We start from the raw sequence: 15,112 nt of genomic DNA, 5'->3' as shown, positions 1-15,112 counted from the left end.
AGGTCGGTGTTATGGGTCTACATCCCAGAACCTGGGCCATTTCAGCACCCAGAGGGACTGCTAGTCTTCTTGGCTTTCACCTATGCCCTGCTCATGGTACAGGGAGGAGCTGCAGACATCATTTCCCATGTCTGATAGCCATCTGCTCCCTCTCTCAGGTTCTCAATAGCATACTCCTCTTAGCCTGATCAAGGCCTTCTGCACCAGTTGCAGATCAGAGTCGTGCCCACGATGATGATTACCCTGAAATAGAGACATATCATGTTGTCAGTACAGATACTGACAGCAGGCTCTCATTAGATTACATTATTGTCAAGGCGCTATATGAGAAATCACTGCCATTAAAACAATTCCTCTAAAAGATGAAAGAAAAACAGGAAATTACTTTTATATTGATTGTGTTGAGGATATTTTATTTAATATAGTGGTATAATATTATATTATAATGTATACTAACATTGCAAACATACCAGACATTCAGTCCCGTCACAATATCTTTAAAGTCTGAAAGTGGAGTAAAGGGAGTTACGAGTGAGTATACTTCCACCTGGAAACCCCTAAATTTCGCCGATGGGAAAACTGGGAGGATACAATGAGGCATATGAGCGAGCGGGTGCGCGCGGTTGCGCGTTCCCGCTGGACTGAGTGGAAGTTTCCCTGCAAGTTGAGAAAGACAAGAGGACTGCAGCGGGTGGAGCGGCACAAGTCACTGAGATAAAGGGGACACGGGAAACGAAAACCTGGGATTGAAGAGTACATTTGTCGAAGTCTTCCATACAATTCGGCCGCGAGCTCTGGTTGGTGTTTGTGGGTTTTCCTCGCTGAAGAGTAACGTCAGCCGTAACGACAGGTAAGTGAAATAACTTGATTGGCTAATCCTGACATGAACAATAGTATGTCAACTTTTAATTGAGGCATAACTTGTATTATAAGGTCAACTTAAAATGAACAGGGATAAATGACCGGGGTATACGAACCGGTGTTGTAAGCTTAAACTAAATGATATTGCAAAAATATTCTTCAATTACAACTTAATATAGGGGTTAATTCCGCAGTTTTTATTTGACTGAGAAGTCACTTTCCCCGAAACTTTTTATACTTCCCATGAGCTTTTTGGCAACATGACATCGAATGATTTTATTTTCCGCTTGTCAAGATACAGATCTCATGAAATGATGCAGGGCGAGATCACCGGCTGGGGTTTTAGCAGCGCGCTCGTGCGGCGCTCGGTGGAACAGCATGGCACTTACGCGCGTCCCTGGAAAAAGTTTCCCATAAGTTCTGATTCATGTTACGATTCATGTTACGAGCGCGAGACACGATGAGATGTGTTTTTGGCCAAACGCTAAGCCATGTCATGATTAAATACTTTTCCTTGAACCAGTCACCTAAAACCTCTGAGTCACACTAATTGCATCACTAATCCTGTAGGGAACCTGCTTGTGCAAGTGTGTGCAACCAGTTTTCAGATGTTAACCTCCCATAACGAGGAAAAAGTCACAGTTGGGAAGTTGCAGACCCTACATTTCTCATCTTTGTGGTTAACTGCGCACCTTATCTTGTGGTGTCAAGGTCCATGTATTTTAATTAGAAGGGAGAAGTGTGTGTTTGCATGCAGTGAGGTGAAGCCGAACAGGATGGGACAAGAAGTTCAAACAGCCAACAGAGGGGGAGAGCTCCTCTAGCTCGGCTCGTACTTTCCCCCAAACACCTTGAACTTCCACCGACGGTTGAACCAGGGGTTACATGTTTAGCTCCAACCACTTGTTAGGTTAGTCAATGCACTGGAGTCATGCTAATGAAAGGAGATGTGAGGCCAGGTGTCAGACAAGCTCAGTGACGTCATCAGCCTCAGTTAAAGTGATGTCTTGCTGTTACGTAACTGCGCGACAACACTGAGTTCCTGTGTTTCTCTGTGTTCAACTGCCTGAGATAAGATATATTGTTGTCCCGTTTCCTATAGGCTGGAACTATTGATGGACCTTTGAACTCACTGGAAACTAGACAAGGCGTCTCTGACTGACTGAGCAGAAGACTGCTCGCCCGTTATCTCCCCTTCCTCTTACACCCATACAGCCTCTATGCTTATCAACCTGACGGTGGCCATCAAGGAATCTCGAGCCTTTCATGGAACACAGCCTGCCCTCCCCGCCGATGCCCCTGACACTGTGGGAGTGACAGCCATGGAGTCGCGTCCGCTGCTGGTCGCCCCTCCACCGCCTCCCCAAACACCTCCACCTCCACCGCCTCCGCCTCCCCCTCCACCCCCTCCGCCGCCGCCTGAGTCCTCCTCGCCTTTCAGCCGGTCCGACAGCGCCCGTCGGAGCCGGCTGAGGAAGCTGAACTGGGAGCGCATCCCCAAAGAGAAGGTGGAGGGCAGGAAGAGTGTGTGGAACGGGGCGGCTCCGGGCGAGGACGAGTTCCCCATCGACCTCCATTCTCTGGATGAGCTGTTCGGTCAGAAGGACAGCAAGCCTCAGGACAGGACCAGCACCCTGAGGCGCCGGTCTGCTCTGCTGCGCTGCAGATCCCCGCAGAACAGCTCGGAAGAGGTCAGATCATGAGGATGGCGGGGATATTTTTCAGCTCTTTATAAAGACAGGAAAAGTTCTTGCACTTTCCTTCCTCTTAATTGTGCTCTTTTCCTTTTTACAGATTTCCCTGTTGGACTCCAAACGCAGTATGAACATTGGAATATTTCTACGCCAGTTTAAGATGTAAGCTTCCTTTTACAAACTTGAGCTGAAATAATGAGAAAAGCCACAGTTTGCAGACTCAAATGTGATGATTTGCTGTTTTGTATCATCGTAAATGTAATATCTTTGGGCTTGGGGCGTCCGTCGGACAAATCAAGACATTTGAAGACGTTGCATCAGGCTTTAAGAAATTGTTACGGACATTCGTTTTCTCAACTTCTCAATCCCAAGCCCAGGTATTGGTATTGGTGTTGGCATCAGGACTGAAAAGGTTGAGCATCCGTGCATCCTTAGTCACCGTCAGTCAAAATGAAAGGGAAGGAAACAGAAGTGTGTACAACTGTGCCCTGGGGAACAGTCCGTCCCTTCAGTTAAACGAGAGTGTGTGGCCATAGATCAAAGATGGTGTGTGTGTGTGTCAGAAGTGTGAAGTCTCAGGATGTCTGGTGTCTGAGAGGGGACACAAGTATATTGCAGGGGACAGGTGCAGGGGAGGGTGCACACTGAGCAGCAGGACTGGGGGACTTGTGGGAGAGTGGTGGTTAAGTGGCCGGGTATGGGTTAACACCTGCTGATGCCCTTAGAGAGTGTCTAATGTTAAAGCAACCCTTTACAGAAAGAGACTGGTGGCTTGTAGTATTCGCCCATCCCCATCGCCTGCTTGGCATGCCGGCCTGGCTCTAACAAAGCTTCCCCTCTTGTGAAGAATAGGGCTTTTTAAATCATCGTTAGTTTTATGTCTGAAAGTTTGGAATTAATGTTTATGATTTAGAAATTCAAGACGTCTGCAGTGTTTGCAGGTCGCAATAATGATACAAAGACATGGAAAAGAAGTGCTGCGTTGCGATAGTGTCACGCCTCCACGTGTTCGCAGAGACGGAAGAGCAGTTCTTCTTTTGTCCAGATTTGTCAAGACTTGTAGCGAAAGCCATTACGTGAAAAGAGCTTCTTGTGCACACAAACATTTGTCTTGTTGGGAGCTTATTTGCCCCGCTGTTCGAAACACAGACAGAGCTGCTGCTGAATTGTGAGCGTAGTTCAAACAAAATACGGTTTTGTGTTGTAGTCGTCACTTTTTATTATGTGATAGTTCAGTTTATAGGCTATTTCCTTATGCGTTTTGTTTTCAGTAGAAAACTAGTTGGGACAGATAACAAAGTTTTGTTCCAGTTTTGAAAAAAGAGTTCTTGTTTGAATAATTTATCTAGCTCTGTCTAGATAGATAGAGCTATCAGGAAATCTATTTAAGTGTTGGTGTCAAAGAATTGAATGAATATGGATGTGAGCGTTGAGCTATGAATGAGGAGAGTAAGCCGTTAACAGTAGCGTAATGAGTATGAGCATGTGTGATGGGCCGTAAGATGAGGGGAAGGGGAGAGGATCAGGGAAAACTGCTGGACAGATGTGTCACTCAGAGGAAGTAAGTCAGAGGTCAAACAGTCAGTTCTGTTTCTGTTCTTTCACCTTGACATCCCAAAGGCCTTGCAGACATGTTCTCTGCATGTCTGCCTTGTATTTGCCCAGTGGATATGCCACTTTATGTCGCCAGTGTGGCGTCGACCTACCCTCTCTCCCCAACACTTGGACTGATAAGAATGGGATAAGCCTAAACCCTGTGTGATCAAGGCAAAACAAAGGGCAGATACTGCTCATAACATGAGTTTTCCTGAGGGGTGTCAGGCTGAAATCCCCATCGCACGTTAACAATGATGTCATACCAAAAACATGTCCGTTGTAATTTTTTCCGCAGGCCTGCCAAGGAGATAGTTGAGGACATCAGGCACGGGGCTGGGGACCGTTATGGAGCAGAGAAGCTCACAGAGCTCTGCAAATTGCTGCCTGACAATGAGGAGGTAAAGTGCCTTTTTTTGCATACAAATACAACAGTGACAACCCCCTTTCCCTTCCCCTCCACTTCTCCCACTCATCATCTGGCTCTGGTTAGGATGATCAAAAGTTTGCCATTACACCATGTTGTATGATGTGGCCTTTTTCCGGAGAAGGATCGCACTGAAAGATATTGGAATTGACTGTGAACGGCATGTTTTTTTTCTTTTTTCTTTTACAAGTGAAGCTGCTTTTTTTTGTTTTGACTTAGCATCTGTTCTCTCTTTTAGGAGTCCCGTCTGAAGAGGTTCGGTGGGGAGCGGAGTTGGCTTGGAGAGCCTGATCTTTTCCTGCTGCTTTTGGTAGAAGTCCCCAGGTACACCCTTAGTCCTAGATTGGATAAAATGAAGCAGAAATATACCCAGTACTTTCCAAAGAATCTTTTTTCAGCATTAAGCATTAGTTTATTTTCATGTGATACTTGTCCTGCTCACATGCTTTATTATGTGATGGCGTGTGCTTGGTTAACAGATGATTGATCATGAGTGCCTTTTTGTCGCCACCATCACTCACCCCTGTCCATTTATCCATCCATCTATCCGTTCGTCCCCGTCTTTCCTCTTCCATTAGTTTTCGGTTTCGTCTGGATGCCATGATCCTGCAACAAGAGTTTGACCCCGCTGTGACCTCTCTGTGTGTGGCAGCCAGATGTCTGAGGGAGGCGGCCCGAGGTAAAGTTAACAGCAGGGAGTTGTGTACACCACCACTATAAAGTGTCCCTCTTAAATGCTCCTATCTAGAATTAGTCTCGAGTGGTAAAGTTTGGAGCCAGAATACAAATGTGATTAACATTCAGAATAGTGTCATACTGATTAAGGAGAAACCTGCAATCAGTTCTATATTGTTTGGTCTAAAAGTTTAATTCACCGATCAGCTTTATTGTCAGTTCTTCAAAACAAAGTCGCTGACTCATCTTCAGGCCTTGATGCCAGCTGCAGGCACGTTCATCCTCATTATGCCTCAACCTTGAGGCACATTCACAATATTGAATCTCTGTCTTCTCTCCTAGAACTGCTGAGCTGTCCTGAATTACACTCCATCCTTCGCTTGGTGCTGAAAGCAGGGAACTACATGAACGCTGTGAGCGCTTCTTTATTATTTTTCTTTTCTTTTCTTAAGGCCGACAAAGCGGACTCTTTTCGGTGTACAATGCAGGTCTGGGTGTGTGCTCAGGGGCGTCACTCTGACTGTGCACCTGGGTTTTGTATCATTGTTTGTTTAAAGTTGTCATATATTGTGGTGTGAGTGTGTGTGTGTGTTTGTTATTCTGACCTTGTATGTGGCCTCTCAGGGTGGATATGCGGGGAACGCTGCTGGTTTCCGAATTCCCTCGCTGCTCAAACTGGCCGACACCAAAGCCAACAAGCCGGGGATGAATCTGTTGCATTTTGTTGCAATGGTAAGATCTGAAAAAACAACTATTTATGTGCCAACTACCTCCTTTTTTATCACTATTCCACATAAAAAAATGATGTATAGGTATTTGTAAGGTATTTGTGAAGAGCTTTACAGTAAAAATGTGCTAATATTTTCTGGTTGAATTTTTTTTGGGGAATTTCCTTTTAGCACAGTTTTTGCAAGAAACAATGTTTTTGAGAACCGTAGCCTCTCAAGCCTGTTCCACCAAGCACATTATTTTGTTCACATAAACAAATGACGTGCTGCTTCTTTAGAAACAATAGCTGGATAATCATTTGTGTTTGTCTCCACAGGAAGCTGTGAAAAAGGACCAGAGTTTACTGTCATTTCCCAGCCAAATAGGCCATGTTGGCTCCGCCTCCAGGTCAGTCTCTTCCCAAAACTCAGTTCCTACACTGACTGTGTCTGATGGAATATAGAAATCCTGCTTAAAAACCTCAGTACACCCCAACAAAACAAACATAATGTAAAGGCGCCCAGCTTTTGCAATAGCTAGCTGCCTGAGAGAAAGTGGGTCATGACAACATTGATACTCCAAGCCAATATTTAAACTATGCTGGAAGGTTTATCTACAAGGTGCTAAGGAAGGACCATCCTTATTCTGCTTTATAAAGTAAATAATGTCTTGCATGCCACTGCAATCTTGTTTTGGGTGCATAGAGTCCATTTTAAAGTACTGAATTCATTCCTGGACACTTTGAATAATTGTTATATATTTATTAACTGTTTTTGATAATGACACCTCTATCACGATATGTTGCAGAGGCATTTCTCTACCGTCCTTATTCAAATTGTGTATTATATGTCTTCTCTCTCTCTGCAGGTTGAGTGAGGAGTCGGTGCTGGAGGACTTATCCAAGTTAAAAAGCAGGGTGGTGGCCCTCAAAGCAAACATCCAGACTGAGGCAGAGATTCAGCAGCACACTAAACTTTTCCTGGAGGTATGAAACCTAGTTTGTATATTAAAAACGTTGTCTAATGTCTTGATTCCGAAGATGACTGTGTAAACTGTGTGCAGGTGGCTGAGGAGCGGCTGAAAGAGGCGGAGGATGAGGTGGAGGGCATGAGGATGTCTAGCCAGGCTCTGGTGGAATTCTTCTGTGAAGATGACAGCACCTTCAAACTGGAGGAGGCGTGCAGGGTCTTCCATTCGTTTTGCCTCCGCTTCCAAAGATCTGTCCAGGTTAGCTGAAGAAAATATCTGCTGATAAAAACTTGCATCTTGTCAAAAACAGTCTAGATTTAACTCTGCGCTGACACTTTCCCTTTTCTACAGGAGAATGCGGAGCGGGAAGTGAAGGAGCAGAAACGCCTGGAGCGTCAGCGTGAGATGGTGGAAAAGCGTCGCTCCCTGGCTGTTTGTACGGGGCTGGACCTGAGCCTCAGCCTCAGCCTCGCCAGAGAACCTCAGCTTCAGGAGAACCAAGGAGAGCTGGAGAAACTGCTGGAGAAAAATTTGAGCTACTCTTGGAGTCGACGCAGCCTGAGAAGCTCTGAGTCCCGCAGACACTCCCATTACCTCCACAACGACGCCATGCTCAAGAGCTTCCCCGAGCTGGGCAGCAGCCCCACCTCGACCAGTTATCACTCCAACAGCTCCTCCGACCACGAGACCACCGCTGTGCTTGGTAGTTCCCCAGAGACTGACCGCATATGCTCCCCCATTGACCAAGAACCTGTTCTGGGTCAAAGGAGCAAGTCTCAGCACAGCCGAGCAACAAACGGGAACATGGATGCCGTTCAGGGCTCGCACGCCGCCAGGTCTGGTCCCTCTCAGCAAGGACGTGGCTTCACAGTCAAGCAGCAAGAGGCTGAGAGCATTTCGTACGTGCTGGGAGGCCAATCGAAGACAACAGGACTTGAAAAAGAAGCTGAGATTTCGCAAGAGCGAGTGGTTTCGATGACCACTGAATCTTGTACAAAATCTGTTGCTATACCGACCAATAAACCAGCCATTTGTGTGAAAAACCAGACCCCCACTCAGAGGCAGAGGTTTGGCCTGCCAGGTACAGACAAGACTCAGCCAGTTCAGAGTAAATCTAATGGCTCTTGTGTGACTGAGTCAGCACCTCACTCTCTTCCTACAAGTGGAATACTTTCTCACAGTGACACCAGGACTGGGTCGTTAAGGTACCAGAGATCTGAGAGTCTATCACAATCATGTGTAAATGCTCCAGAGAGGATCCAGTCCCAACCACAGGCGAGAGAGACGCCCGCCGTAACACCAAGTGCTGTGATGCCTTTGCCTGATGGAGGTTTAACAAAGCCCACCAACACTGAAGTGGCGTCCACACCTGTGGAGGAAAACTGGATGCCCTCCAGTCTACCGGAGTTCAGCCAGTCACAGCGAGAGGATTACTCTGACTTGACTGAGAGTGAGTCGGCGTGGCCGTACTCCCGCGTGGGCGAAACACTGGAGTGCCACACTCTGGTGAAAGGCCTCCGATCCTATGATGCCATGTCAACCCCAACCATCCCACTCCCACGACCCGCACCGAGCCTCTGCTCCAAGTGGAGGAAAGAGAGGGAGGGAACTCCAGGGTCTCCTACATCAAAGGAGGAGACTCGAACCGCGAAGATCCCCGTGCGTAGTGGAATAGGGGCCAAAAGGGGACTTGTATCCCGTGCAGGACCTTCCAATAGCACAAGCATTCCCAGGGTGCGCTCCAAAACTGAACCTTCAAATGGGGACCCAACCCCCGCTAACACATCCACTCCCAGCCGGCTGTCTAGTCCTCGCAGCATATCCATGCGCTCGTCGCCTATTACGCGGCCTGCAGCGGTTCAGATAGATGTGAAGCGCAGTCATAGCACACGGGAGAGAACTATAAGTGAGACACAGACCACAGGAAAGCCCACCTTAACCCGCAGGACCTCAGACAGATCCGTACCGGAGAAGGTCTCAGGCAGCATTCAGCCGGCCTTCGTCAGAGGAACCCCTCTCCGTGTGTCAAAAAGACTCGCCCCAAACTCTGAGACTCAGGCGCCCTACCAGCCTCGCACTGCCCACAGCCCATCATCCGCCACAGCCAAGACAATACGGACGACTGTCAATTCTGCTGCCCAAAATAAAACTGCCAAGACAACAAGCACCTCTCCTGCCAGCTCTAAAATCCCTACAGTTTCACGGATACCTGGTCTCAAAATGACGCGGGCTACCGCAGCTTCGCCATCGTGGAGGTGATATGTGGAGAATAAGTGCTTATACAGTGTGGGTCTGCATGAAGTGTGTTATGACATTTGTATGTAGTTTTGAGTGCTTACGTTCTACATATGTAAGAGGGAACTGCACTGGGAGCATCGGGGACAATTTATCTCATGTGTTTAACCCAATAGCAGAATAAATCCTACCTCCTTTTTACACCCATGTGTGTCCTTTGCAGGCAATAGGACACCACAAGACCAACCATCTTACAGTAACTCCTCTTATATAAAGAACAGCAGTGAAACAGGAGCAAATCGGTCAGTGAAACACAACCAACTGACATTAGTGTGCGTTGAAAAAAAAAGATATTCGGGAAACTGTTTCAATCTCTTGAAAAAAAGTAGTTTTGTCCAAATGTTATGAATACTGTGACCCCTTCGCGAAGTGATCTTACTGTACAGTCCGAACTCTACTCAACAAGGAACTCGGTACAATATTGACCTGTTTATCCGCTTGTTGAGAGGCCTCATTATTCTGATGCACTTTAAAAAAACGGCGAGGAGATATTACTGTTATATTTGTCATTTTTATTTTGTTTCAAAAGATTCTATAACTTAATTGAATAGCATTGGTTGTTATTCACTGTATTATGTGGATTTATAAAAAAGAAGAAAAAGAGACGATGAATAAAGATGGTATTCAACGGTTAAATTAAAAAGTACCTGTGTGTGTGTTTTTGATATTAACATTTCTTCTTTTTTTTTTTTTATTCAAACGAGCGCTTGCAATGAGAGCTTTCTCTTTCAAGGTCTCCACTCTTCCTCATCAGTTGCTGCTCTTGCATCTTGCTGTCCTGTCTTCCTGACACCCTCATTCTTCTCTCTCCCTCCCGTCTGAACTCCCTCTTGTTGCATCTCTTGACACAGTCACCCCCAACTCTGTCAGTGGCTGTTGTCATGGAAATGCCACAGATGTCCCGGGGAATCTCCTGGCAGAATAGTGGGGTGCAAGGGTTGGGGTGGAGGGTGACTGTGGGTGGAGGGTCCCAGTGGGAATTCTCTCTTTATAAGCTGCAGTGACGCCAGAACCCCTTGGGAAAGGCAATAAACCGGTTCCTCTTTGTGTTTTTGAGTGTCCGGTTGTCGGTCAGCGTTGGCCTCTTAACCTGCCCATGTGTATAGAGGTGACATAATCAACTGGTCTCCAGGGGTGCAGGACAGAGTAGTCCAAAGTGGTTCCTTTTTTAGCTGCCTTTATGTATCCCGCATTGATCTAAAAGCACGGGCTTGGTGAGAATAAGTACTTGTCTGAAGGTAAATAAGTAATATATGGGCTTTAAGACCAGTGCTCACCACAGAGAGGATGAGGTCTAAGAGACAGGATTGGTTTACGACCTTTGTCTGTGGGGTATGTAGCACACACACACACACAGACACACTGGCAGAGAAGGTCTTTAGGCATCCATGCAGTAAGGTTTACGTGTGTCCTTTTTCTTTTTGTTGTCACTTTTGAGAGGTTATGCAGTCTATGGTTTTTACAAGGTGTAATATAGGTATTTCAAGTCCTAATAATTGTGGTCGAAGGGTCCCATTCATGGAAAACAAAGCTAAACTATATTAATACATCTGCCAGTTATGACCTTGAAGGCAAAGGTGTGTGCATGTGTTTGTGTGTGCGTGTCTCTCTCTCTCTCTCTCTCTCTCTCTCTCTCTCTCTCTCTCTCTCTCTCTCTCTCTCTCTCTCTCTCTCTCTCTCTCTCTCTCTCTCTCTCTCTCTCTCTCTCTCTCTCTGTGTGTGTGTGTGTGTGTGTGTGTGTGTGTGTGTGTGTGTGTGTGAGAGAGACTGGGGATAGGGGTGCAGAGTAAGGTACATTTAAGTACTCTACTTAACCACAGTTTTGAAGTATACATAGAGGCCTACTGTTGTTGAATATCTCCATATCCTGCGTCTCTTTACTTATACTGTAGTATTAATTTCAGTATGGTACTTTTAAACTCACATTTATTTGAAAGCTGTTTGCAGATGTATATTCTAATTACAATATATATATATATATATATATATATATATATATATATATATATAGATATATATATATATATCTATATATATATATATATATATATATATATATATATATATATATATATATATAAGCAATAAGAGCTCCACTTCAATCAGCATTAATATGCATGCATATTTGAAAGCATCAGTAAACCTAAATATAACAACGGGAAAGAGGCCATTCTACAAAAAGATGTTTCTTAAGTCTCAATACTTCTTCCACCACTACAAATAAACCACTATTTAAGCTACCAGAAATGATTAAAAATCACTTTATCCTGATATGTCACTACACTTGTCGTTACTGTGAGATATAACAGTTGAAGTTTGCACAACAGTGCTTTTAACGCACAGACTGTCAACACATAAAAGTAAAAAATGTATAACACATCCCAGGAAAACAGAACAGTTCAACATCGCCATCTAGCGTCCATGGAGTGTCCCGGAAATAGCTACCGCACAATAAAACTACAACTCCCAGTTTGCACTGCTTCCTAACGGCGATTTTCACGTAATGGACAGCTCCCCGGATGCGGCTGTGATTGACTAGACCAGGCAAAAAAGAGATCGAAAGCCAAGTGGCGGTAAGTCACAAAATCCTCTGTTACAGCAAGTAACTAATTCTAAGACTTCTACTCTAACAACATGTATTTTTTTAGAGTCACTTGTGGGCGGTTATCGGGACCAGACCTCTTTGAGAAGTGGCTTGCAAATAAACTTTGAACTTGTTTGCTAACTAGCTCGCTTGTTAGCCGCTGAACGCGCTAGTTCCTTAGCTTGACGCTAGCAACCGGAGGTGGGGGGGAACGCCTAGTATCATAAGTGGACGCTGCGACATAATACACGCCTCACCTTCTGATTCACTCGTTGTCCTTGGTTCAAGGACTACAGTTGGCTCGGCACACTTTCCAGACGGTGTTTGTTTGTGGAAGTTAAACTCACCTATGTAACGTTAATTACGTCGACAAGCTAACTTTGGCGGCGGTTAGCTCGTCTGCTAATTGTGTGAAAAGTTGTAATACTGTAAAAAAGCAACTGGCGGAAAAAGTTACTTGCGGCAACTTCATTTTTTGTAATTCTCACTGGTGTTGAGAACTTCAGATAAGCATCTCGGTGCGGGAATAATATAAGTTACCCAGGTGCCTTTTTTTGTTGTCAGGTGCTGCAGCCCCAGTGGTCGTAGGCAGGATGCAGACCATAAAGTGTGTGGTGGTGGGTGACGGGGCAGTCGGTAAAACCTGCCTACTCATCTCGTACACCACCAATGCCTTCCCCGAAGAATACATTCCCACGGTGTTTGACAACTACAGCGCTCAGATGAGCGTGGACGGCCGCACCGTCAGCCTCAATTTGTGGGACACAGCAGGCCAAGAGGAGTATGACCGACTGCGCACGCTCTCCTATCCTCAGACCAACGTTTTCATCATCTGCTTTTCCATTGGCAGCCCCTCCTCCCATGCCAATGTCAGGCACAAGTGGCACCCTGAGGTGTCTCACCACTGCCCCAACGTGCCCATCCTGCTGGTGGGCACCAAGAGGGACCTGAGGGGCGATGCAGAAACCGTGAAGAAGCTGAAGGAGCAGAGCCTGGCTCCGACCACCCAGCAGCAGGGAAACGCCCTGGCCAAGCAGATTGGGGCTGTCAAATACATGGAGTGTTCTGCTCTGCTGCAGGATGGCGTTAGGGAGGTCTTTGCTGAAGCTGTGAGGGCAGTGTTGTATCCAGTCACGAAAAAGAACCCCAAGAAGTGTGTGCTGTTGTAATAACGGTTGCAAGATTTGGACTGTGGAGAGGGATGATGGAGATCCACAGATGCAAAGGCTGAGGAATGAACGTCGCCATCTGGCTGCCTCCATAACTGCAGTTAAGACTTTGATTTCAGCTCCTCTGTTACTCCTCTCTTCCTTATTCATCTCCTGGAGAATTTTCACTCCGTTGCCATCATCACCAAAGTGACTATGCCAAAATGGGGGCAACAGATTGGATCTCTACTATTTTCCTTACATTTTAACTTTTGATATTTACACTTTTCTCCAATTTTACATCTGTTCTAGATTTGTAGCTTCTCTGCTTTGCCTTATAAATGCTGATCATGGTTGTCAATAGCCATAATAACATCGGAACCAACCTACCAAGCTACCCTGATTGACTGGAGAGAAGAGATCTGCCTTACTTTAGGTGGAGAAATAATGACTACCTCATACTCTCACCTAGGTTGCATCTCATAAGTATCAAGCAACATCACCGTCAAAATGCTTTGACTTGCCTATTTAGATGTAATACACAGCCAAGTAGAGAGTGACCAAGTTTTAATTTCAAGCAGCTTAAATCCAGACATGATGTGGTTACTCCCAGACAAATGCCAGTACCCCTTAACCAATATGCACAGATTAGAGGTTAAACTCTCGAGCTGCAGTTCTCCTTGTGCTCAGTCTGGCATGTTGGAGCTGTCTGGCAGGCTGCCCTTCCAGCCTCTTGCACTGCTCTCTCACTGCCACGCATGGAAGAGCCAGTAGGCCTTTGAAGATAAGCGGGACCCATTGAAAGCAGCTGGCCATTTGCCCTCTTCAGTAATAGAGGAGCAGGTGTCACAAGGCCACGGCCAAATTAACCCACACTTGTACAGGATTTCTGGAGCTGGCATATCAGGAAGTCAGGTTGTAGTACGGCTCTTCTCTGTCTACGTCTTAACTCTTGAGGCTCACACCGAGTGCCATTAAAACATGCCTAAGAATTACTTTTTGACAGGGTGGGGTCAAAAAGACTATGTTGTCTAATTATGTTGAATTTACTCTGTAAATGATTTTTTGTTTCCTCAAATGTTTTTAACCTACGAGTGCGGTTATGGCCAAAGTTGAATATATTTTTTGTAATAGCTTATGTTTATTTGATCAGTAAGATGTTTGTGTGTAATAGTTAATACTCATATTTGATAAATCAGAACTCCATAATGCTCCCCTTGTCATTTACATTATTGCCTTACATTTAAGGTCAACAGACTATGACCACTGCCTAATAAAAATTCAGTATAGCATATAATACCAGTATATGTTTTACCTGACATGTGTTAGGCTATATAAATACTTTCATCTTGTATACGAGCAGGTTATCTATACCTAAGGAGCCCTTTATTTGGTCAGGTGCCTTATCTAAACCAAAGACCACAGCAGGGCTCTTCTGTTGAACCCAAAAGTTCTTATTATAGTGATGCAAGTGCCACGAGAACTTCAATTCTTAAAAATGTACTGAAGCTTTCTGCCAGTAAACACACTCCCACCCTTTGTAAGACACAGGTGTTAAACTGACACGTCTGTGTGCATTTGTGAAACAAAGCACATGAAGCGGCGCGCTCGTGGCCCGCAGCTCTTAACAGATTGTGGTTTACATCCCTGCATTGGCACAAGCAGAACTTGCACATACGGTTAGCAAGAGCTGCGGTGGTGGAAGGTGCCTTGTCACATCTGAAGATTTTTATGCATTTTATAAAAAAACATTTTTCTGTAATGACTGGTTGCTCATTTGTGCTTTCAGCCGCCAGTAATAACAGCATCCCTTTTAACAGTTCTATTCATTTACTCACTCGAGCGGGGTGTTTGACAAGTCAACCTAGATTGTGGCCAGCGTAAAGTCGAGCAGAACTGAGCACGAGCGGGAGATTTTGTGTCACAACGGGGATGTGGTTTGAGATCTGCCAAAGGATGTGTGAAATTTTCCCAGATCGTTGTTTGGAGGTTTGAATGTAAGTGCACAATATGTCAACTGTGGTGAGCTTTCTTTTTTTTCTTTTTCTTCCATGTCCTGATTTCACTCAGATAATGCTGTTGAAGTGGAACATACACCTGTGGGCTCTCTGTGTCCTGGAGCTGTATGCTGCCGTGTGCGTGGTACTACGCTTTTACA

The 15,112-nt window shown here is 45.4% G+C and overlaps 2 protein-coding genes across 2 annotated transcripts; both read left to right on the top strand.

Annotated features, from left to right (window-relative positions):
• Positions 1-2,081: 2,081 nt before the first annotated feature.
• Positions 2,082-9,186, top strand: fhdc2 (FH2 domain containing 2; the record flags this gene model as incomplete). Its single annotated transcript, XM_079228763.1, has 11 exons — positions 2,082-2,552; positions 2,656-2,717; positions 4,447-4,549; positions 4,814-4,899; positions 5,154-5,254; positions 5,593-5,663; positions 5,875-5,982; positions 6,296-6,366; positions 6,826-6,943; positions 7,021-7,185; positions 7,279-9,186. The coding sequence occupies 11 exons, from the start codon at positions 2,082-2,084 to the stop codon at positions 9,184-9,186; spliced, it is 3,264 nt and encodes a 1,087-aa protein (XP_079084889.1).
• Positions 9,187-11,766: 2,580 nt separating this feature from the next.
• On the top strand, positions 11,767-13,230 carry rhogd (ras homolog gene family, member Gd). Its single transcript, XM_079228699.1, has 2 exons — positions 11,767-11,795; positions 12,371-13,230. Exon 2 carries the CDS (start codon positions 12,400-12,402, stop codon positions 12,973-12,975), a length of 576 nt encoding a protein of 191 aa, XP_079084825.1. The 5' UTR covers positions 11,767-11,795; positions 12,371-12,399; the 3' UTR covers positions 12,976-13,230.
• Positions 13,231-15,112: the final 1,882 nt, after the last annotated feature.

The sequence above is a fragment of the Taurulus bubalis genome (assembly GCF_910589615.1).
Source record: "Taurulus bubalis genome assembly, chromosome: 13".
NCBI classification, from domain to species: Eukaryota; Metazoa; Chordata; class Actinopteri; order Perciformes; family Cottidae; genus Taurulus; species Taurulus bubalis.
The sequence above is the reverse complement of the archived record's forward strand: the minus strand, read 5'-3'. Positions and strand labels throughout refer to the sequence as shown.

Coding starts and splice junctions, on each gene's coding strand:
- rhogd (XM_079228699.1), top strand. CDS start 12,400: ATGCAGACCATAAAGTGTGTGGTGGTGGGTGACGGGGCAGTCGGTAAA.